At 43.9% G+C, this 24,968-nt stretch overlaps 1 protein-coding gene across 10 annotated transcripts in view; it reads left to right on the forward strand.

Annotated features, from left to right (window-relative positions):
- The window catches only part of KAZN (kazrin, periplakin interacting protein), an 847,756-nt gene extending 824,521 nt beyond the window's left edge, over positions 1-23,235 (forward strand). For 7 of the 10 annotated variants that reach the window (XM_063942931.1, XM_063942929.1, XM_063942926.1 and 4 more), the window contains 2 exons: positions 9,409-9,539; positions 20,842-23,235. In XM_063942931.1, coding sequence (XP_063799001.1) covers positions 9,409-9,539; positions 20,842-21,009 — 299 coding nt within the window. In that variant the 3' untranslated portion in view covers positions 21,010-23,235. Of the gene's footprint in view, positions 1-9,408; positions 9,540-18,024; positions 18,105-19,841; positions 19,944-20,841 lie in introns of all 10 variants that reach the window. The other 3 variants (XM_063942930.1, XM_063942928.1, XM_063942933.1) reach the window with 3 other exon arrangements.
- The last annotated feature ends 1,733 nt before the right edge of the window (positions 23,236-24,968 follow it).

Raw genomic sequence — 24,968 nt, forward strand, 5'->3', positions numbered from 1 at the left:
TTGGGTTCAGGCACTGGAGGATGAGCTACCCGAGCATATTGCTGAGGAAGGCAGACTATACCTGTCTCACGTTATTACATACAAGAAGCGTCATCTGATGCAAGAATGCTTGCCGCCAAGGCGTCTACTACATTCATTCTGGCACGCAGCATTCTGTGGTTGAGACTGTGGAAAGTGGATTTAGATTCCAAGAAAACACTTGGAAATCCTCCTCTTCACTGGGGTTATTCTGTTCGGGGAAAACTTAAATAAAATAGTGTCTGAACTGGCGGCTGCCAAGACAGCTATTCTCCCCGCTACTAATTTTTCTCAGAAGGCAAAGAATACCACTTTTCGTTCCTTTCAGCCTCAAAGAAAAGCGAGAGGTCAGTCATACACTAGACAGTCTTGCAATCGCAAACACTCCAAGCCCAAGGCTAAACAGCCCTGGGCAGCCCATCAGCCTTCCTCTAAGCCTGACAAGCCTGGGGGCAAAGGTTATTACTTGACCCTGTTCTTGGGTCACACCAGCCTATACTCAACCTAAAATATTTGAATAGTTTTTATCCCAAGTTTCGTATGGAAACTTTGCGCTCGATAGTTCTGGCTATGAAACCCGGAGACTATATGGTATCCCTGGATATACAGGATGCATATCTGCATATTCTTATTGCCTAGCCACATCAGCAGTTCCTGCAATTTGCTATTGGCAACCTACATTACCAATTCCAGGCGCTGCCATTTGGATTTGCGTCAGTTCCTCGTATCTTCACCAAGGTCATGGCTGTTATTGCTTACCTCCGTCACCAGGGGAATCCTGCCATACCTGGACAATCTTCTGATGCTTGCAAATTTACATGAAATTCTCCTCAGTTATCTCCAACTGATGATAACTTTCCTTCAAGCCCACGGGTGGCTGATAAAGTGGAGAAAGTTCTCACTGGTTCCATCTCAGAGCTTGGTACACTTAGGGGCACTTATGGACACCCGCAGTCAAAGATTGTTTCTTTCTCCAGACAAGGTCCTGAAAGTTCAGGACAGGATACGTCGCTTCCTTTGTTGCCTCAGGCTGTCAGTACACTCGGCGATGCAACTGCTTGGTCTGATGGTATCGTCCTTCAACGTGATAGAGTATGCTCAGTTTAATTCCCACTCTCTGATCCTTACCAAGTGGAACGGCCTGCCTCATTGGATCAGATCTCAGATGATCTCCTTGACTCAGGATGTTCGCTCGTTGCTGTCCTGGTGGCTACAGGACCAGCTAATGAGCATAAGCCGTCCCTTCTGGATCCCCAACTGGATCCTACTAATAATGGACGCCAATCTTCGGGGTTGGGGAGCGGTGACAGAGCAACATTCCTTTCAATGTTGTTGGACCAGGGTAGAATCCCTGCTTCACATCATTATTCTGGAATTGAGAGCAGTGTTCAATGCATGGTCTCTGGCTCTTCCACTGGTACAAAACAGGCGTGTTCAAGTGCAATCAGAGAATGCCACCATGGTGGCCTACATCACCAATCAAGGTGGTACCCGAAGCCGGATGGCAATGTTGGAAGTATCCAAGATCCTTCAATGGTCAGAACGCCATCGGCCGACCATATCGGCAATGTTCATTCCAGGCATCGTAAACTGAGAAGCGGACTTTCTCAGTTGTCAGGACATTTACTCCGGAGAGCGGGGTCTTCATCGCGAAGTCTTCCAACTCCTGGTAGACAGACAGGGCCTCCCAGATGTGGACTTCATGGCATCTTGACACAATCACAAGGCTCAAGTCTTCGGATCACGAACCAGGGATCCTCAGGCAGCATTCGTGGGTGCATTGGAAGCCTCGATGAACTTTCGTCTGCCTTACATATTCCTTCCAGTGTCACTTCTACCAGGGTCCTGGTAGAAGTTCAAACAAGGAGGAATTCTCATTCTAATCGCTCCAGCATGGTTCAGACATCACTTGTTCTCAGACTTACAGGGACTCAGTAGAGCTTCCTAAGTGATAAGACCTTCTACAGCAGGGCCCTTGCATGTATCCGCACCCAGCCAGACTGGCTTTTATGGCGTAGCTCTTGAAGCATCACTCCTAAGGACCAAAGAGCCTGTTATTCAGACGATGCTGAAGGCCCGCAAACCGACCTTCTTACTTCACCTGGTGTGCGGCTAAGAATTTTGATGCCTCTAAGTTCAGAACTTCCAGAATTCTGGTTTTTCTCCGGAGAGGTTTGTCTCCCTCAAGGTACACATCTCTGCCTTGTTGGTTTGGTTCCAACGCAAGATTGCCTCCATACCAGATGTACGCACATCCCTTTAGGGAGTGGTACGTATTCAGCCTACCTATGTCCCTCCAGTGGCTCCATGGGACCAGTCTATTGTACTGAAGGCTCTTCAAGAGACTCTGTTCAAGCCCCTTGAATCAGTAGACCTAAAATGGCTTACGGCCAAGGTCATTTTCTTTGTAGGCCTGCTGGTTTCATCCTTTCACCTTAACCAAGAGATTGCGGTTCCGGCCTTTATCTCTTCAGACTTGTCAGCTAAAGATAGGTCTTTGCATGTGGTTAGGGCCTACATATATACGTGGACTGTATAACCCCCATTAGACTGATGGCCTATAAAGCAAATGTTGGTCAGATGGATTAGAATGGTGATTGTACTTGTTATACGCAAGCTGGTCTTTCAGTTCCAGCTTCGATTAAGGCCCATTCTATTTGTTCTGTTGGACCCTCTTGGGCAGGCTGCTGGACCCTCTTGGGCGGCCCGCTGTATTGCATCCACAGAAAAATTGTGCAATGTGGCTACGTGGTCTTCAGTGAACACGTTTCTTAGGTTCTATGCCTTTGATACCTTTGCCTCCAAGGATGCTACCTTTGAACGCCGGTTTCTCACATCCGTTAAGGTGTGTATGTTTTGTTCTGCTGTAGGACATCTCCGATGTTTCCCTGTGGAAACCCTGTGTAACCTGCTGCAAAAAAGAAAAGTTATGGTAGACTTACCATTGTTAACTGTCTTTCTGTGAAGCATACAGGGTTCCACAGGCGCCCACCCTGATGCACCTGGCTTCTTTGGGTTTGTATGGCATTAGTCACTGCTACCTTCTCCTGTCAGTGACAATGTGTTCTTATGTGACTAACCTCTTCCTTCTCTCTTGCCTGCTTCCTGCATTGGACTGGTTAACAAAATTAAGCTCACATAGGCTGGAGGCGGAGATATAGAGGAGGGCCCCAATGCATCCTGGGACAGCTAAAGCTTTACCCTTTTGGTGCCTGGATCCAGATCCATCTCTGCACCCCGATGTTTCCCTGTGGAATCTATGTACTTCCCAGAAAGAGAGTTAACAATGTCTACCATAACTCTTCTTTTATCTTTTACCATGTTGTGCCTGTTATATATCCTGCACTATACTGCCTCAGTCCTAGTGAAATATGTAGCAAAGGGACAATACTGCTTCCAGTTAAAGGGGGGTGGGGATTTAATTGGCCACGGTAATTATTTGGGTGGTAAAAACGGGATTGCAATTAATTTAATTAATTTTTTTTTTTTTTTTTGGGGGGGGGGGGGGGGGGAGCAATCCAATTACAGCAAGTTCTTGACGCCCAAAAATGACCTGTTTTCTGGTGAAAACACATAGGATTCATTATAAATTCACAGACGTACAGTATGTGGAAAAAAAAATGATACAGTATGTGCCAGTGTTGGGCTGCCTTCAGGTCTAATTGGATAGCCCCCGGGGATCAATTAGCCCACAACAATTTAATTCCCCACAAAGTCATTAACAAATAAGTAATAAGTATCTCACACTGTGCCCCAGCCTTCGCGTAGAAGAACCCACCCTAGCATGATTAGAAAATGGTTTGTTAAAAAACAGCTGTTAAGATTAATCCCTACATCAGTAATGGAGAACTCCTGTATTTTGTCTGATTCTATGATTATATATTTGTTATGGTAAAACTTACCGTTGATAACATTATTTCTCCTAAGTCCACAGTATCCACAGGATAACATTGGGATATTATGACGCAACAGCGGATTTGCACCAATCTGTCAAAGCTATCGACCTCCCAGCATGTAACGGGCCTGTCCATATATCCCCGCCTACTGGCTCAGGCAAATCAGTTGTTTTTCCAAAGCTCAAGGCAGGAGCATCATAAAGAGTCCTAATCAGGCGAGAAGAACACACATGTACACCCTTCCGTACAAGAAGGAAGAGGTTATTGAGTGAAAGGATCCTCAAATCATGTGCGTCAGGGTGAGATCCCTGTGGATACTGTGGAGAAATAATGTTATCAATGGTAAGTTTTACCATAACAAATATTTATCCAGGATGGTCCACAGGTTATGCACAGGATAACATTGGGTTGTCCCAAAGCAATTTAGTCATGGGGATGCTCCTGATTGGACAGGAGAATACTTCGCCCGAATTCAGCGTCCTGAGAGGCAAAGGTATCATAGGCATAATGTCTAATGAATGTATTAATGGAAGACCATGTGGCTGCCTTACATATCTATTCTGCTGAAGTACCACATTGTGCTGCCCATGACGGACCTACCTTATGAGTAGAGTGAGCAGAGGCATTAGCCGGGAACATGGAGATAAGCTTGAGAGTATGCTACTGAAATTGTCATCCGAAGCCACCTCGCCAGTGTCTGCATATCAGCTTGTGATCTCTTGAGAAATCTGAAGAGAACAAAAATAGTGTCTGTCTTTCTGATTGCTCCCCGTTGTCAGAATTTCCCAATCTGATATCCATAAGGGTCTCCCTTTGTCCACATGGGATGTCTGTAGCCACCAGGCTAATGACCTCCTTACTCCCAGAGGAATGACCATAGTTTGCGTTTTTATTGTCTGATGTCAACCATTTCATTTGAAAAGGACCAGACTTTGCAGAGGCCTTGAATGGAACTGAGCATACTCCACCATGTTGAATGTTGAAACCATCAACCCCATCACACGCATTGCGGCGTGAATGGATACCCCTTGACTGTGTAGCAGCTTCTAAATCCTTGACTAAATTTTGGATATTTTGTTCAGAGGTAGAAATACTCTCTGAAGACCTGAATCAAGTACAGCCCCCAAATGAGTCATCCGTTGTGACGGAACTAGGGACGAATTTGCCCAATTTATGAGCCAACCGTGTCCCTGTAAACAAGCTATTGTCTGTTGCAAATGACACTGAAGCAATTCCTGAGACTGTGCCAGGATTAATAAATCGTTGAGGTATGGAAAAATCCTTATCCCCTGCTAAAGGAGATAAGATGCCATCACCACCATAAGTTTGGTGAATACTTTGGGAGCTGTGGCCATTCCAAATGGTAGGCCAAAATAATGGAAAGTAAAGTCTCCATATGAAACCGAGGCACCCAAATGTACTTGTTCAGCGCTTTGAGATTGAGTATGGGCCGGAACGACCCATTTGGCTTCTGGACTTAAAACAGGTTGGAATAAAAATCTTGTCCTCCTTGTGCAGGAAGAACTGGAATTATCACTCCTGACTGAAGCAAATTCTGAACTGCCTCTTGCAAAGCCCTGGCCTTCGTTTCCACTGAAGACGGGCTGGTACAAAACCTTTTTGCTGAGGGTGTTTCTTGAAAGCAAATGCATAACCGTGAGATACCGCTTCTTGCATCCCGGCATCTGTGGTAGACTGCTGCCAGATCTGAGCAAACTGAAGAAGTCGGCCTCCCACCCTGGGTTCCCCCAGGTGGAGGCCCGCACTTTCAGGCTGATAGCTTTTCTTCTGATTTGGAAACCGTTCCTCTGGCAGCCCAATACTTCTTTGTCTTATCAGACTTGTTGGATTTGGACTGTTTGCCATCACCCTTTCCTTTTGCATTTTCTTGATTCCGAAAGGACCAAAAAGCTGGAAATCTAGGTTTGAATTTGTGTGTGGAAGGAAACTTCACTTTCATGGAGTCTGCTTCTGACTCCATAATACTGTTTAATTATTTACCAAAAAGAATATCTCCAGTAAAAAAGGCTAAGACTCCAGAACCTTCCTGGATTCTGAGTCAGCTTTCCATGTACGTAACCAAACCGCTCTGCGAGCTGCTACTGCTGAAGCTGATGCCTGATAAGCAATTGTACCCATTTCCAAGGCCGCTTCCATAAACGTTGCTGCCTGTTTGATATGTGCATTATGGAATTTTTGCTCTCTAGATGCCATTGAAAGATCCTCCTCCAATGCATCAGCATAGGCTGCCACTGCTTTCGCCATCCAGGCTGAAGCCATGACTGGTCTTCTGATTGCCCAAGACGAGGAAAAAATGTTTTTTAGAAAACCATCGACTCTCCTATCCATGATATCATTTATTGATGTTGAAGGCAGAGGTAATGTAGATTTTCGCACCAATCTAATGACATACATATCTACTTTGGGGGCCACCTCCCTTTTTTAAACAGTCCCCAGCCAGAAGAGTATAATTAGAATTCCATTTCCTTGGAATTCTAACGTCTTACTGGGCGTAACCCAAGCCTCTTGCATAATTACCGGCAGCTGATCTGACCCAGAAAACTCAGTCCTAACTATTTTTGGACATTTAAACACAGGTGCCTTAGTTTTTAACAAAGGCTCTGCTGCCTCTTCTAAGGATTGAATGGCTTTCATAGCACTAATTAGCTCAGGTATGTCCACTGAGCTGAGGCCTTCCTCCTCGTCTCTGTATGCAGACCCGGATTGCGATGAGTCCTCATCCTCCAATGAGTCCTCATCTGAAACATGTACACTTTGTAGATGTTGTATCATGTCTATGTGATTTACTTACCACCAGCCTTTCAGCCTGCTTTTGTTGAGAGGCTGCCAGTTCCCATGCTGGATGTGATAAACCCCAGGAGGAATGTTGCATATAAGGGTTAAAAGGGTAACCTATCCCTGGTATAGGAGCTGGCATTATCCAATTAGCTATACTGGATAATGTCTGTGCAAAATTAGCCCATGGGGGTTCAACTAGAACCTGTGCTTGCATCGGATGAAGAGGCTTCGGTGAAAGCTAAAACAATTTGTACATAATCCATTTTGAACCAGATCCTGAGAAGTTAATCAAGCTTTGCAAGACATGAAATGAGCGTGCTGCTGTGGAAAGTGTATTTTCTTCACCCTTGCCGCTCTTAGACATGGTAAATTAATCACACACCTACTGTATACAGTGTTACTACACAATTTGTGACTATAATCACTTTAAAATGTGTTAAAGTGACACACAATCCGACCCTACCCTGCTTTGCACCATCATTGAGGATCGGAATACACAGAAAAACTGACAGAATTATAGTAAAGTCAGCAATCACACTAGCAATCAGTCACAGGTTATACATTAGTATAATAAGCAATATGAGCACATAATCAACTACAAATACAGTTCAAGTATGTAGGAGAAATATATTACTGCATTACCTGATATAGAGGTTTTAACCGTATTCAATCGCATAGCGAAAGAAAACAGCAGCAATAGTTTACAGACTCATATACATCAAGAAAAAAAGAAAAAATTATGCGCTGCCCGACTCAACTGATTATATTTAAAACATTTATTACATACATTACATACAATACCACATGGCCGGTGATTAAAATTTAAAATAGTTATAATGCTATTGGAATTATCATCCAAAAAACACTTCTCATTAGACAATCAATATTAGTTGCAATATATTGGTATTGGTGTTATGCTGAAGTCCATTTGTTAGTATTAAAATGGTTATATGCTGATATCCATTCATCCAACATAAAGCGCATTAGTAATGGATTAGTAATGATGATAGTTTATGTCCATTAATCCAACATGACCAGATAATAAAGCATCTCATTTGTTGTTAGTATGCAATGTGACTTATGCTGATATTGTTATGAACGCTTGCAAGCTCACATTTAATTTTCAGTCTATAATAGCAAAGTCCATATGCAGAGTATACTTGCGTGGCCACATGTATGATGGGTAATACACTGCTCGGCATGCAGCAATCCAGTAACAGCTATTTGTCTGCTCGGGTGATGTCACACCCACTTAGCCTCCGGTCCTCACGCCCTCTGTGCAGTGGTTAGTCAGTCGTACCACCAACCGCGGGTCACACTCCTCATCCTTTACGCGTTTCTCCACCTTTAGAACATCAGCGGCTTCCTCAGAAGGATATGCATCAAGCACTAATCCAACTATTCGTACTCAATGGTAGATAGATTTAGGGCTGTATTACCCGGCTCAGTAGAGTGAGAATCAGGGAGACTTCACCCCGCTTCCAGGATCGATCAATACGTTGGCAAACGCTGAGAGGATCCAGACACTAATAGTGTACACACTCACCCCGTGAACCTACAGTGAACACAGACGCCCAAGTGAACACTGACGCACCAGTCACAGAGCTGCCTATGCTTTGACTGGGTCCTTTCAGATACACGGGGGGAATTCAAATGTTTGAAAAGTCAGTTGGGTGTCTGTTTTTTCCGGTCTATGAGATAGGAAAAAACAGACACCCAACTGACTTTTTTCAAACAATTGAATCTCCCCCAATGTGTCTCAGACGGAAGCGGGAACTAATTTCATGGCGAGAAACTCGGAGGAAACTGGTCATGAACCAGGGGGAGGGACAACCAAGGGAGCGTCTGACTCTGAGCATCAACCCTAGGGATCTCGGCCTCATACTACCCTTGGAGCCTATGATACCGAGGGCCTAGCACTGGTGCACCATAGGTGGCAGATGTCAGCGACTGTTTGGTAGTCTCCTCCCAAAACAGTGCGTCTGTGTACGTGTTCCCCCTCTAAGCAGAACCGATGCCTTACATTCTCCCCATGCTCTGGCCACAGCCTGGTAACGTCTGCTGTACTTGCTAATACATCCTACACAGACGCCCGTCGAAACTGCACTGTACATGTGGGTAAGCGTTGTCGCCACCCGCCGGGGAGTTGTTGGAGATACTCTTTCTAAGGTACATATAAGACGCTTTTTAGACAAGATCGCTCAAAAAAATAGTAAGACTATAAAAATAAACTTTAAAAAGCTTAAGGCTGCTAAAAACCAGCAGCCCATTGACCATGGTACGGCTCCTGCCGCACAAAACAAAGAACTGATTTGCCTGAGCCAGGAGGTGGGGTAATATGTATGGGCCCATTGCATTCTGGGATGCCAAAAGTTTGACCGATTGGTGCAAATCCGATGTTGCGTCGTCATAGCCGAATGTTATCCTGTGGATGACCTATGAACCCTGCCGGACAAAATGTATAATTTAAGCTGCCTCTACACTTTCCAGTAAAAGCAATTGCAACTGTAAAGCTGCATTTTCACCTACTTCCCCCCCACCCTTCCCCAAAAGAATATTGATGCTTAAATGTTTTTGGAAATACTCCTCTTGAGTATGTTTATATGTATGTGTATGTTTGTATATATATATATATATATATATATATATATATATATATATAGACACACGCACCTAACTTTTTTCCTCTCTTTAGCTGTTAGAGTAAGTCCTTGTCATTCGCGTCAGCCCTCTATAATATCTGATGCATCAGCTGCGGAGGGTGACAGATCGTCCACACCAAGTGACATCAACTCGCCGAGACACCGAACGCATTCACTCTGCAATGTAAGACGGTAGTGTAGGTCTCTTTTTTTTTTTTTTTTTTATCCATCTTATCTTCATTTCAGGATCATTTCTATTGTTTATATGATATTGTCAGTGTGTATTCTGCATGCTTCACTGAATAGACAGAAGTGATGTGAGTGGGCTGAAAGACTGTTGGTTCATTATAAGGGAGTATTTCAGATTCCAATTTGTGCGTTTCTTGGTTACAAAGACTGGGAATTTCACATGACACGCACTGCAGAAGAAAATGTGTATATTGGGGGTTATTCGGGTCACATTGCTAAACGAAGCAACTGTAATAATCCTGTCCTCAGCAGCAGTGCGCATGCGCAGGTACCGTCCTGTGCTTGCACAGCCACTGAATGCATTATGGTAGCAGCGGGTGCGAACTCCTCTGCATGATTGACAGGCAGAAGTGTTCGCATGGTGGCCCGAGGGTTGGCGATGGAGCATTGTGGGGGTGGCGTAGGGAAAACAGGTGCCGGTCTGCAGCATTTTCCGGTGGCTACATTACATCACACGCAGCAGCTCCGATCAAGAAATGGCGGCTGAGCGCCTGCATACGCAGCCTAGATGCGGATGCAGGGGGTCCTCCACAATTGCTGCAACCACAATGTAAATTGCGATGACAGCTTGTGGCCGCCATTTAACATACTAGTGGCTTTGCCCTGCGATGGGCTGTCCCCTGCATGCGAAAGAACGGATTGGAAATTCTGCTTTTTAAGCAGACTTTGCAAACCGTACTGAATAGCCCCCATACAGCGTATACATTAATGAAATAGATAAATTGATTAAGTCATTGGTAGCTGGTTGTGTAAGAAAATATTGTACGTGCCATTAATGCCAGGAAAAATAAGATTTTACTCACCGGTAAATCTATTTCTCGTAGTCCGTAGTGGATGCTGGGAACTCCGTAAGGACCATGGGGAATAGACGGGCTCCGCAGGAGACTGGGCACTCTAAAAGAAAGATTAGGTACTATCTGGTGTGCACTGGCTCCTCCCTCTTTGCCCCTCCTCCAGACCTCAGTTAGGATACTGTGCCCGGAAGAGCTGACACAATAAGGAAGGATTTTGAATCCCGGGTAAGACTCATACCAGCCACACCAATCACACCGTATAACTCGTGATACTATACCCAGTTAACAGTATGAAGTATAACTGAGCCTCTCAACAGATGGCTCAACAATAACCCTTTAGTTAGGCAATAACTATATACAAGTATTGCAGACAATCCGCACTTGGGATGGGCGCCCAGCATCCACTACGGACTACGAGAAATAGATTTACCGGTGAGTAAAATCTTATTTTCTCTGACGTCCTAGTGGATGCTGGGAACTCCGTAAGGACCATGGGGATTATACCAAAGCTCGCAAACGGGCGGGAGAGTGCGGATGACTCTGCAGCACCGAATGAGAGAACTCAAGGTCCTCCTCAGCCAGGGTATCAAATTTGTAGAATTTAGCAAACGTGTTTGCCCCTGACCAAGTTGCAGCTCGGCAAAGTTGTAAAGCCGAGACCCCTCGGGCAGCCGCCAAAGATGAGCCCACTTTCCTTGTGGAATGGGCTTTTACTGATTTAGGATGCGGCAATCCAGCCGCAGAATGCGCCAGCTGAATTGTGCTACAAATCCAGCGAGCAATAGTCTGCTTAGAAGCAGGAGCACCTAGTTTGTTGGGTGCATACAGGATAAAAAGTGAGTCAGTTTTCCTGACTCCAGCCGTCCTGGAAACATACATTTTCAAGGCCCTGACTACGTCCAGTAACCTGGAATCTTCCAAGTCCCTAGTAGCCGCAGGCACTACAATAGGTTGGTTCAAGTGAAAAGGTGATACCACCTTAGGGAGAAACTGGGGACGAGTCCTCAATTCTGCCCTATCCATATGGAAAATCAGATAAGGGCTTTTACATGACAAAGCCGCCAATTCTGACACACGCCTGGCCGAAGCCAAGGCCAACAACATGACCACTTTCCACGTGAGATATTTCAGATCCACAGTTTTAAGTGGCTCAAACCAATGTGATTTCAGGAAACTCAACACCACGTTGAGATCCCAAGGTGCCACAGGAGGCACAAAAGGGGGCTGAATATGTAGCACACCCTTTACAAATGTCTGAACTTCAGGCAGTGAAGCCAGTTCTTTCTGGAAGAAAATCGACAGAGCCGAAATCTGGACCTTAATGGAACCCAATTTTAGGCCCATAGTCACTCCCGACTGTAGGAAGTGCAGAAAACTACCCAGCTGAAATTCCTCAGTAGGGGCCTTCCTGGCCTCACACCACGCAACATATTTTCGCCAAATACGGTGATAATGGTTTGCGGTTACTTCTTTCCTAGCTTTTATCAGCGTAGGAATGACTTCCTCCGGAATGCCCTTTTCCTTTAGGATCCGGAATTCAACCGCCATGCCGTCAAACGCAGCCGCGGTAAGTCTTGGAACAGACAGGGCCCCTGCTGTAGCAGATCCTGTCTGAGCGGTAGAGGCCATGGGTCCTCTGATATCATTTCTTGAAGTTCTGGGTACCAAGCTCTTCTTGGCCAATCCGGAACCACGAGTATCGTTCTTACTCCTTGCCTTCTTCTTATTCTCAGTACCTTTGGTATGAGATGCAGAGGAGGGAACACATAAACCGACTGGTACACCCACGGTGTCACTAGAGCGTCCACAGCTATCGCCTGAGGGTCCCTTGACCTGGCGCAATATCTCTTTAGCTTTTTGTTGAGGCGGGACGCCATCATGTCCACCTGCGGCCTTTCCCAACGGTTTACCAACAGTTGGAAGACTTCTGGATGAAGTCCCCACTCTCCCGGGTGTCGGTCGTGTCTGCTGAGGAAGTCTGCTTCCCAGTTGTCCACTCCCGGAATGAACACTGCTGACAGTGCTAAGACGTGATTTTCCGCCCATTGGAGAATCCTTGTGGCTTCTGCCATCGCCATCCTGCTTCTTGTGCCGCCCTGTCGGTTTACATGGGCGACTGCCGTGATGTTGTCTGATTGGATCAGTACCGGCTGGTTTTGAAGCAGGGGCCTTGCCTGACTTAGGTCATTGTAAATGGCCCTCAGTTCCAGAATATTTATGTGTAGGGACGACTCCTGACTTGACCAAAGTCCTTGGAAATTTCTTCCGTGTTACTGCCCCCCAGCCTCGAAGGCTGGCATCCGTGGTCACCAGGACCCAGTCCTGTATGCCGAATCTGCGGCCCTCTAGAAGATGAGCACTCTGCAGCCACCACAGCAGAGACACCCTGGTCCTTGGAGACAGGGTTATCAGCCGTTGCATCTGAAGATGCGATCCCGACCACTTGTCCAAGAGGTCCCACTGAAAGGTTCTTGCATGGAACCTGCCGAATGGAATTGCTTCGTATGAAGCTACCATTTTTCCGAGGACACGTGTGCAGTGATGCACCGATACCTGTTTTGGTTTCAGGAGGTCTCTGACTAGAGATGACAGCTCCTTGGCTTTCTCCTGCGGGAGAAACACTTTTTTCTGTTCTGTGTCCAGAACCATCCCCAGGAACAGTAGGCATGTGGAAGGAACCAGCTGTGACTTTGGAATGTTTAGAATCCATCCGTGCTGTTGTAGCACCTCCCGAGATAGTGCTGCTCCGACCAACAACTGCTCCTTGGACCTCGCCTTTATAAGGAGATCGTCCAAGTATGGGATAATTAAAACTCCCTTTTTTCGAAGGAGTATCATCATTTCTGCCATTAACTTGGTAAACACCCTCGGTGCCGTGGACAGTCCAAACGGCAGTGTCTGGAATTGGTAATGGCAAACCTGTACCACAAATCTGAGGTACTCCTGGTGAGGATGGTAAATGGGGACATGCAGGTAAGCATCCTTGATGTCCAGGGATACCATGTGATCCCCCTCGTCCAGGCTTGCAATAACCGCCCTAAGCGATTCCATCTTGAACTTGAATTTTTTTATGTATGTGTTCAAGGATTTCAAATTTAAAATGGGTCTCACCGAACCGTCCGGTTTCGGTACCACAAACAGTGTGGAATAGTAACCCCGTCCTTGTTGAAGTAGGGGCACCTTGACTATCACCTGCTGGGAATACAGCTTGTGAATTGCCTCTAGCACAGCCTCCCTGCCCGAGGGAGTTGTCGGCAAGGCAGATTTGAGGAAACGGCGGGGGGGAGGCGCCTCGAATTCCAGCTTGTACCCCTGAGATACTACTTGAAGGATCCAGGGATCCACCTGTGAGCGAGCCCACTGATCGCTGAAATTTTTGAGGCGGCCCCCCACCGTACCTGGCTCCGCCTGTGGAGCCCCACCGTCATGCGGCGGACTTGGAAGAAGCGGGGGAGGACTTTTGTTCCTGGGAACCTGCTGTTTGTTGCAGCTTTTTTCCCCTACCTCTGCCTCTGGACAGAAAGGACCCGCCTTTTCTCCGCCTGTTTTTCTGGGGTCGAAAGGACTGTACCTGATAATACGGCGCTTTCTTAGGCTGTGAGGGGACATGGGGCAAAAATGCTGACTTCCCATCTGTTGCTGTGGAAACTACGTCTGAGAGACCATCCCCGAATAACTCCTCACCCTTATAAGGCAAAACTTCCATGTGCCTTTTCGAATCTGCATCCCCTGTCCACTGCCGAGTCTATAAGCCTCTCCTAGCAGAGATGGACAGAGCACTTATTTTAGATGCCAGTCGGCAGATCTCCCTCTGTGCATCTCTCATGTATAAGACTGAGTCTTTTATATGCTCTACGGTTAGCAGAATAGTGTCCCTGTCTAGGGTGTCAATATGTTCCGACAGGGAATCTGACCACGCAGCTGCAGCACTGCACATCCATGCTGAAGCAATCGCTGGTCTCAGTATAATGCCTGAGTGTGTATATACAGACTTCAGGATCGCCTCCTGCTTTCTATTAGGGCAGCCGTATCCGGAGACAGTAGTGCCACCTTTTTTGACAAGCATGTGAGCGCTTTATCCACCCTAGGGGGTGTTTCCCAACGTAACCTATCCTCTGGCGAGAAAGGGAACGCCATTAGTAACTTTTTAGAAATTACCAATTTTTTATCGGGGGAAGCCAACGCTTCTTCACACACTTCATTTAATTCTTCAGATGGGGGAAAAACTATTGGTAGTTTTTTCTCCCCAAACATAATACCCTTTTTTGAGGTACCTGGGTTTATATCAGAAATGTGTAATACCTCTTTCATTGCCTCAATCATGCAACGAATGGCCCTAGTGGACACTAAATTAGACTCTTCGTCGTCGACACTGGTATCAGTATCCGTGTCGACATCTGTGTCTGCCATCTGAGGTAGCGGGCGCTTTAGAGCCCCTGATGGCCTTTGAGTCGTCTGGGCAGGCACGAGCTGAGAAGCCGGCTGTCCCGCATTTGGAATGTCGTCAAATTTTTTATGTAAGGAGTCGACACTTGCACGTAATTCCTTCCATAAGTCCATCCACTCAGGTGTCTGCCCCGCAGGGGGTGACATCACATTTATAGGCATCTGCTCTGCCTCCACATAAGCCTCCTCGTCAAACATGTCGACACAGCCGTACCGACACACCGCACACACACAGGGAATGCTCTGACAGGACAGGACCCCACAAAAAGCCCTTTGGGGAGACAGAGAGAGAGAGTATGCCAGCACACACCAGAGCGCTATATAATACAGGGACTAACTGAATTATATCCCCTTATAGCTGCTATAAATTATATACTGCGCCTAAATTTAGTGCCCCCCCTCTCTTTTTTACCCTTCTGTAGTGCAGACTGCAGTGGAGAGCCAGGGAGCTTCCTTCCAGCGGAGCTGTGAGGGAGAAATGGCGCCAGTGTGCTGAGGGAGATAGCTCCACCCCTTTTTCGGCGGACTTTTCTCCCACTTTTTTATGGAATCTGGCAGGGGTATTTATCACATATATAGCCTCTGGGGCTATATATTGTGATTATTTTGCCAGCCAAGGTCTAATTATTGCTGCTCAGGGCGCCCCCCCCCCCAGCGCCCTGCACCCATCAGTGACCGGAGTGTGAGCATAGATGTGCGCAGGGGGGGTGCCTGGTGCGCACAGGCACCCCCTAATGTCTGGCATTCCGATCTCACATGCCTGATGCAGCGATTGCTGAGCAGGCTGATTACTGTCCCCTCTGCGCTGCACCCTGCAGTACTGCATTACTGACCGGACGCCTGGGTTAATCAAGGGTGCCAGTGCCACCGGCTTTCAAGTTCCCCGCTCCACCACCATGTACAAAAACAGCCCACCTCTCTCCTTCTATGCTATGCCAACGCCAGCCACTGATGAGGAGCAGCATGCAGCCAGCGTTCCTCTTAGGAAGACAAATTCAATACTGGCAGGCAGTTGGCAGCAGCATTGACACGTCACTTGTTTTTCCAGCAGCAGCAGTAACTAGTCTGTGACTGTCAGTGAGTGACTGACTTGTAAGTAAGCTGCTGCAGCTTGCAGGGGAAAGAAAGGGGGAGCCAGACCAGGCTGAGGAGGAGCAGTGTAATTGCAGTGAGTGCCATCAGGGGTGTTTGTTTGGTGCACACCACAACATCTGACAATGTATCTGCTTTATTAGGATTGGTACAAAGGTGGATATTTTCTATGCGTTGACCATCAATAGATGGTGCTAATCACGCCCATAAGGCGGTGCTAGACACACCCCTCCTACGGTGCACCCCCTAATAAAATGTGCTGCGCACGCCAGTGAGTGTGAGGTGTACAAGAGGAGCAATGGCGCACAGCTGCAGTGCTGTGCGCTACCTTGGTGAAGACTGAAGTCTTCTGCCGCCGATTTTTCCGGACCTCTTCTAGCTTCTGGCTCTGTAAGGGGGGCGGCGGTGCGGCTCCGGGAACGAACACCAAGGACGGGTCCTGCGGTCGATCCCTCTGGAGCTAATGGTGTCCAGTAGCCTAAGAAGCCCAAGCTAGCTTCAAGCAGGTAGGTTTGCTTCTTCTCCCCTTAGTCCCTCGTTGCAGTGAGCCTGTTGCCAGCAGGTCTCACTGTAAAATAAAAAACCTAAAATATACTTTCTTTCTAGGAGCTCAGGAGAGCCCCTAGTGTGCATCCAGCTCGGCCGGGCACAGAAATCTAACTGAGGTCTGGAGGAGAGGCATAGAGGGAGGAGCCAGTGCACACCAGATAGTACCTAATCTTTCTTTTAGAGTGCCCAGTCTCCTGCGGAGCCCGTCTATTCCCCATGGTCCTTACGGAGTTCCCAGCATCCACTAGGACGTCAGAGAAAAGAAAAATTATATTACACTTTTGTGATTGCAGTAGAATTTTTATTTACAACAGTTAAGGATGTAAAACTGTAACTTGAGTCAAGCTATAAGAATTCCTGTAACTGTTCCCTATATATTAAAAATAAAACTTTCTGTAAGTGTAAGCAACCCATCCGCACTGCCTGTATCCCCTCCCTTCCATCATGACACCTCTCTCCATTAAACCAAGCATTGCCTGTCTGTCTCCCCTCACTTCCACCGCACTGCCTCTATCCTTTCCCTTTTGCGGCTTCCTATCTCCATTCCATTCCATCTCGCATGTCTGTTTCCTCTACCTTCCACAGAGCCACCTCTCTCCTCTAACTTCCACAGTGCTGCCCTCTCCTCTACCTTCTACTGCGCCGTCTCTTCCTTTTAACCACACCACCTCTATTACTCTCCATTCCACCACACTACGTCCCTGGCAGTCTTCCTTTCCTACCTCTGCATCACCGGTCTCTGCTCACCATTACTGCTCCCCATTGTCTTCCCAAACCCTTCCCAACATCATGCTTACTTGCGCTTCAGTTTTACTACTTTCTATTTACCAACCACAAGGATGACTCCTGTTTGTGTATAAGTGCCAGTTCAGGGCAGAGTGACTTGCAATACCAAAGACAGAACACTGAATAGATCAGTATCTTCAATTGACCAGAGAATGAGTGGGACCAATACTAATTTACATATCTGCTACTTAAGGTGTGTACACATGGTGAGATAAATCTGAAAGATTATGACTATATAGTCAAAATCTTAAGAGAAGTTAATGCACTTCTCAAGGTGTTAGGCAGCTTGCGATACCGATTCGATCCCGATGCGCATTCCCGTGGGGTTGGTATCGCATCTCTAGATAGACTGTGTAGGCAAGTCAATTTTGACTATCTAGTGTACTATCTAGTACAAAGTATAGTCAAACTTGGCACTTAGTCAAAATCGTACATAGACAGAATCGAAAGTGCAGATAGTCAAAATCTGTGCTAACTGTGTTACCTCGGCTCTAGGGGAGTTCAAGGAAAATCGCATAGTCAAAATCAGGCATAGCAAGGATCTCACTGTGTGTTCACAGCTTAAGGGTTGCAAGTCTTATCATATTCCTGGTTTATTCTATAGAATTATCATTATTAATTAAATTATGGTTCACTTAATAATATACATTATCTGGATTTTAAATAACCTTACATATCACCCTAGTTTTACACCAACAATTACATCCGGTTGTAAATTATACCTGCACTTTTTGTCCCTTACTGACATTGGAGGCTGCTGCTGCTGAAGTTGTTACTATTTATATTGGAGAACATTTAAGGTTATTCTAATCTCTCCTTGGGGCTTTGTACAGGTACATTGATTCATACAGTATCTTGCACTGATTTAACCATTCTGCCTTGCCCACCATCTTTCATCTCCCTCATTTATAATTTCCTCCTTTCTCTCCGTTAGTTATTGCTGTGCTCTTTTTCTACCAATCACTGTGCTTCTATCAGCCTCCTCTTTCTCCCAAACCTAGTCTCCTCTAATAACATGCCCAAATTTCTCTCTCTTCCCACACCCTCTTCACTACTATTTCCTCTAGTCTTCCCCCTACTTTATACCCTCTTCTCCTTACTCCACTCCCCCTTGTTTTGTGTTCAGATTTTCCCTAGCTGTGTATGTTGTAAGGCACTGCAGACCCCTTCTGGCACTATACAAAGGATGATCATGATGATAATAAATAATTATGACTTGCCTTCATTCACATACTTTTTTCCTTTTTACCTCTCACACTCTATTACTCTGCTTCATACACCAGCAAATGCTGACATCATCCACATACCTCCTCTCCACTGTCTTCTTTTCACTTATCCTTCTTGGAAAGCCAGGTCAGTCTGTAATAAATGAACCTCCATGCAAAAGGTTCTACAACTTCTACACTTTTCAGATATGCAACATGTTATTTGCAACAAATTCCCAGGTTTTAGCCCTACCCTGGTAAATAACAGGGTCGAGAAGCCGGGACTTAGTCCCAAGTAGTTTGCTTTCACACTAAGCAAAATCCTGGGTTGCTGCCCGTTCACGTGCAATAACCGTGGATTTTGCTTCAAGTGTGAAATAGGTATAAATGATCCTCTTTGTCACCACTGTATTTATCAAAGTTCAGAGAGAGATAAATTGTGAGAGGTAAAGTACCAACCATTCAGCTTCTATCTAACATTTTACAGGCTGTGTTTGAAAAATGACAGGAGCTGATTGGTTGGTACTTTATCTCACAATTTTATCTCTCTCCAAGCTTTGATCATTATCTTCCCTACATATTCTCTGGACTCCTTTCATTCTTCCACACCTGTAGACCTGAAGGAAGGCAAGGTGGTGGTGTGGCTGAATTTTTCTCTTCCATACTGCACCTTCTGGGTCATAAATCTCAAATGCCGCTGCCTCCAAACTTCTCATCATATTTAAGCCTATCACCTTTCCTTCCTACTACAGCAGCCAATTCAATGATCTGATATATTCCCCACATTTTTCATTCCACCTCTCTGACCATCATCTCCTTTCCTTTACACATTGATACTTTCTCCTAACTTTACTCACCTCTTCCTACCATCTCCATATTTTCCTGTCTAGGTCATCTCCGTTTGCAACAGTTCCCTTACCTCCTCCAGTCACTCTCTGAAAGCTTGCTCTTTCCTTGCCCACCACTTCACCCTGTCTTTCTTCTCCTGCTCTTTCCACTCCTCAATAACAAGCCCTTGTCTTACCTATCATCCTTGACTCTTTCTTTTCCTTGCCTCCCCATATACGGGTATTCTTTCAGTTATGCCACTTTGATCTCTATAACATCTCTAGCATCAAACACTCTCTCACCCTGGATGCAAAAATACTCTCATCCACTGACCTGTCATCTCTTGCCTCCTCCTCTCTGGCCTTTCTTTTAACTTCCCACTTCAACCCATTCTTAATGCCACTGATGAGCTTATTTTCCCCTTTCATCATGCGTTATCCTTCCCTCTCTGCCAATCGCTACAGTAGCTCTCTATCTCTTATAGCATTGGTTCCCAAACTTGGTGGTCCAGTACCAAATAAAATAATTTTTTGGCAGTGTGATAGGCAAAGCCAGTCCTGGTGGTTTCCAGTTATAAAATATATGGATAAAGAAGTGCTACTCTGTCTACCATCACATAACTGAACCTAAGGATGACAGGTAAGCACAATTTACATAAATTAATATTTGCTTAGTTTTTCTGAGTTTGGGACTAGTGGTGCAGTGAAAAAAAGCTGATTCAAAACAAAGTTTGGGAACCACTTTCTTCCAGAATTCAGTTCAAATACACCCATATGTGTATTGTCCTCAGTCATTCCTCCCCACAACTCTGGCCTCATTTCGATCCACACGCTGCCTACTTTCATCCCACTACCACCATATCTTTCCTACATCCCTTTTTTTTCTAGAGTGTAAGCACTTGGGAGCAGGATCATCTTTCCTTATGTCCTCTTCCTCTCACTATTCATGTCACTGGTACAGCTATGTCATGCACCTTCTCCTTTGACTCTTAGTCGCTGGTTGCCATACTTCCCTTGTTTCCTATCCTTCAGCAGTTCTGGTGCTGCTTGCACTGTCCAGCTCCTGGACACATGCGCAGTTGACGCTGATTTACTTGCTGTTCTGTATGTTCACTTTGCCTGTTTGTTTGCTCCATTTGTTGTAATATGTTCCATGCTGCCTGTATCTCACTGCCTGTTTTGTTATTTATGGTTTTATGTTATTTTGCAGCATTGTATTGAAAGTTAATGTGCTAATTTGCTGTATGCTGTTTGTACAGGAATGTGGCTTTGTATAGCATTTTGTTATTAATGATAACAAAACTGAAACAATCTGCAAACTAAATAAACAATTTTAGATTTCTTTTGCACAAGTTGTCTATATGCATGTTCTGCCGTTAACTTAAAAGTATGAAGCTATTTGCATGTTTCACTATATTCTTTGCTGTAGTTTAATCATTGTGTTGCTGGTTGTTGTTGCTGTCAGTATGTGACTGACTACCTACAGAGAACAGTATTTCTGTTGTAATATAGTAGCTTTTACTTTTTACTGTTTTCAGTCTTTAGAAGATCTTGAAGATCAGAAGAGGAAGAAGAAGAAAGAAAAGATGGGTTTTGGGTCCATATCAAGAGTGTTTGCAAGGGGAAAACAGAGGAAGTCCTTAGACCCTGGTCTTTTTGATGGTACCACTCCTGACTATTACATTGAAGAGGATGCAGACTGGTAGCCACACTTGTTCATGTGAAAGGGTGTTTGCACCCATTTACAAAAGTCCTGAAAGAAGTTATATGAGCCTTTTTTTTCCCATTCTTTTTTTTTTTTTTCATTATTGTTATTATTGTTTTGTTTTTTTGCCTCGCTGATTCTGTAGTTGCTGTACATATTAGAGAAAAAGTGTGTAAAATGGTTACTTGTCTATTCAGCGATGCTGTTGTATTGTAAGATTTGTCTTTACTGGATTTCATTTTTTTGTGTGTGTTTTTTTTTTAATGAGGGGCAGTGTTTTGTTTTCCTTTTTTTTAAAGAAACTTGAAAACTGCTGTGTTTTTGTAAATAATGAAAAACTGTGCACTTTGTGCTTGTAGTGTCTTGTCCTGAAAGCTGTTATCTTGAGCCCATGGTGTGATACATTCTGTATTTGACATGTTTTGAGTGACATTATCCTGTTTCAGGGGTGTGCCAGCGTTTTGTAAACAAAAATATATACAGAATCTTTATTCAGAAAGTTTAAATAACCTTCTTGGATGAAGTATTAATGTGTACCTATCCGCCTGCATGTAGCGGAGGCAGCCATTTTGACAGCAGAGCCCATATATTGCCTATTCATTCATTGTGAACTCTTGATCACTGAAGGCACAATGATATCGCTAGTTCCCACTGAATGGATAGACATGCTCACGAATTATAGTTCACCCTACAAAATGGCTGTTTCCACTGTATTGGGGAGATGGGTGCAGTTATACCTTTTAATGCCTGCCAGAGTTATGTTCTTTCCTTTTTTTTTCTTATTTATTTGCATAAATGCACAAAGTTGTTATATCTAAATTATAAAATAAATGTTGAAGTTCTATTTTTTCCTAAAGGATTAAGGGTATGTTTATATCATATGTTCTTAAGCTGCTGTCCCTCCCTGTCATTAACGCAGAGGTCCAGTGGATTCAGTGATATTTTACTGCAGCTCAACCAAAATCATATTGATAGCTTAAATAATGTAATATACACTTGGTTATGTCTTCCAATAGCCAACTTTTACTATATCCACAGTATTTATGGAATACTCATGTATGCACAGAATATGGATTCTAATACATTGGGTGCATTATTAATAGAAATGATTAATGCACAGTTTAAAATACTTTTTCTTTCTGATTCACACTTTTTAACTACTTTAGAAAAGAGGCAGCAGGTTAAAATAAAATAAAAACCTAAACATATTGGAGGTATCCATTTTGTAGCCTATAGATGTGAGAGATAAAGTACCAACCGTTCCTTTCTAATTGACTGCATTCTAATAAATACTCTAATGCAGATCACAACATGGCTGCCACAATTTTCAAAATAAATAAATAAAATAATTATAAAGACAGCTGTAGTCTTGGCATTTGTTGTAAAATCTTTTTCTTATCGCTTTGTATTTTTCTTGAGCATCATGTATACAGCACTGGATGAATCTAATTTGTGGAGTATAAAAAAAAATATTGATGTCCTGTGGTTTCCAAAAATTCATCAGTTTTAGGCCAATCATTGTTGGCTGGCATTAGCTTAATAGATCTATGGGCATTTTTTTTTTTTTTTACAATACACGTTTCTGTGCAAACTACTAACTTAATATATATATTTGTTTCAGACATTTTGAGTTGCATGTAACCAACTCAGTTTTTTCCCTTTTACATTAATGTCTAGAGGAGTGAGGTACATAATGCTGCAAATTTCTGTGCATTTGTTTTTCATTTTGGAAACTAAAAAGTGAATGTCAACCTCTGAAAACTGTAACATTTGATAATGTTAGATGGTATTTTTAAATTTAGTGCTCCCTATTTAAAGGGGATATTTAGTCTTAAAAATATAAATCTGTTTTCTTGTTAATATGAGATGTGATCACTGGCAAACAGTGGCTCAACTCCTTTACAGCTTTTTAAAGGGATCGGTCTGACATAAGAAAAGGCCTGTGTGCTTCAGTTTGTGCCCAGGCAAAATGTTTTATAAAGCTTTTTTTTTTTCTTTCTCCTGTGTTTCATTAAAAAAAAAGTTCATGGTTTAGTGTTTTTCATTACATGCTAGAAAATAATTTTAAAATAAAAGTTACTAAGAAGATGGTCTATTTAAGAGAACAAACATACATAGTTAAAGAATGATTGTTATCATTAGTTTTAATTATGCCCACCAGCGTGTGGATTTATTCTAAAGGCATGGAGGCAAAACAAAAAATAAAGCTTATTTTAAAATAACACAATGTTTTGCGATTTATTTATATATGTGCTTTTCTATATTTTGAATGTAAATTCCTCACAAATCTTTGTTAATTGCTACCAGACTGCCTTCTTCAAAAAAAAATTTTTGAGGTAATCTCTTCCTATAACTTTATGGTGTCACTGTTTCAAATAAGTATAACAGTATACTGTATCAATTTTAATTCTGCAAAATGTACAATTTATTTTGGACTTGGTTTTGTGTGGCATCTAGTATAGTTTCGGCAAACTTGTGGAGTCTCAGTATATTTGGGAACTTCTATGGTAAGTGGAAAGTTTAAGGGCATTTTATGATAAATTGGAGGTATGTGGGATTATTTTATGGTAAGTAGGGAGTCTGAGGGCATGTGGGAATATTTTATGATAGTTAAAAGGTATAAGTATGCAGAATTTATAAGTAAGTGTGAGGACGAAGGCATGTTAGGTTTATTTTATGGTAATTGGGAGGTCTTTGGGCATGTGGGAGTATTTTACGATATGTGGGAGTCTGAAGGCATTTTATGATATGACAAGTGGGAGGTATAAGGCAGCGATGTGCAGGCAGAGGAAGCAGAGCCTACCTTGTCACACTCAAGTACACTGCAGATTTTTGACTATAAAAATAATTTGAATAATAAAAATAAGATAATTTAAAAACATCATCTTTGTATTATTTTTATTGTCAAAACTCACCACATTTTCAGGAACTGCAGACTAAAAAAAGGGGTTGATGCAGGTGTACTATGCAATTATTACTGCTCAAAATGTAAATAAATATAATTAAATATCATACTGTATAAGTTAGCATAAATTTGGCCAAAGATATGGGCTTACGCACCAATGTCCAGGTTACCCCTTTATCGGGCAAGTCCATAACTTTCTAGGAGTTAACATCTGGGATGCAGAGAAATACAGGTACAGTCAGAGAGAGGGAAGAGAGATGCAGATGCACACTCTTAGCACTAAGAAGACTGATAATAAAAATAATTTAAATAAACCCTCACAATTAACATGGAGTATAATTGAAGTTCTTAGCACACATTTGCGCAAATATGCGGGCCCATGTACCGCGGCCAGGTGACTTCATTACATGGGTCTCTAACATCCCTAATATTATCACATTCTATAAATTTATACAGGACTTACCTCTAAATAGGGCCTTATCAATGTGTGATCTGAAATGCAGGAACCCAGCTAATTAAAACACCTGAGGGTGAATGGGAGGAGTGCCAATCCAGAGGAAGGAAACCTTGCCTTCCAGTGTACAATATATACACAAATATAGTGGGAAAAAAGGGGGGAAGCTGGATTGCACATCCTATTACTAAAGATATCAAGAGGTGCTATCATGCAGCTATTAGATCTGCCTCATTGGCTTAATTCAATGTCAGGTAACTTTTCCATTTCCCCAGCACACAACCAGTAGTAGCCAACATGAAGGAGAAGCTGATGATCAAGACTGCTAAAATGCAGGGGAATGTGCTGGTGAGTGGCTGCTGGGCAAGGGGGGCACAGGTCTGGACCACTCCCTAACTGTGGGCAACATACTGTACTCTGCCACAGGGAGGCAGCAGATAGTGACCAATGAGTTTTAGGCTGCTTCTGCAACATGTTTTAATGTGTTATTTTATGGCCGGCACCATCCTGGACAGCACCATACATTGCACCATCTAGTGATAAGTATCAGAAGTAGCTCATATAATCATCAAAAAGGATTATGTAAATTATTTCCTCAGAA

The sequence above is a fragment of the Pseudophryne corroboree genome, chromosome 10, assembly GCF_028390025.1.
Source record: "Pseudophryne corroboree isolate aPseCor3 chromosome 10, aPseCor3.hap2, whole genome shotgun sequence".
Classification (NCBI taxonomy): domain Eukaryota; kingdom Metazoa; phylum Chordata; class Amphibia; order Anura; family Myobatrachidae; genus Pseudophryne; species Pseudophryne corroboree.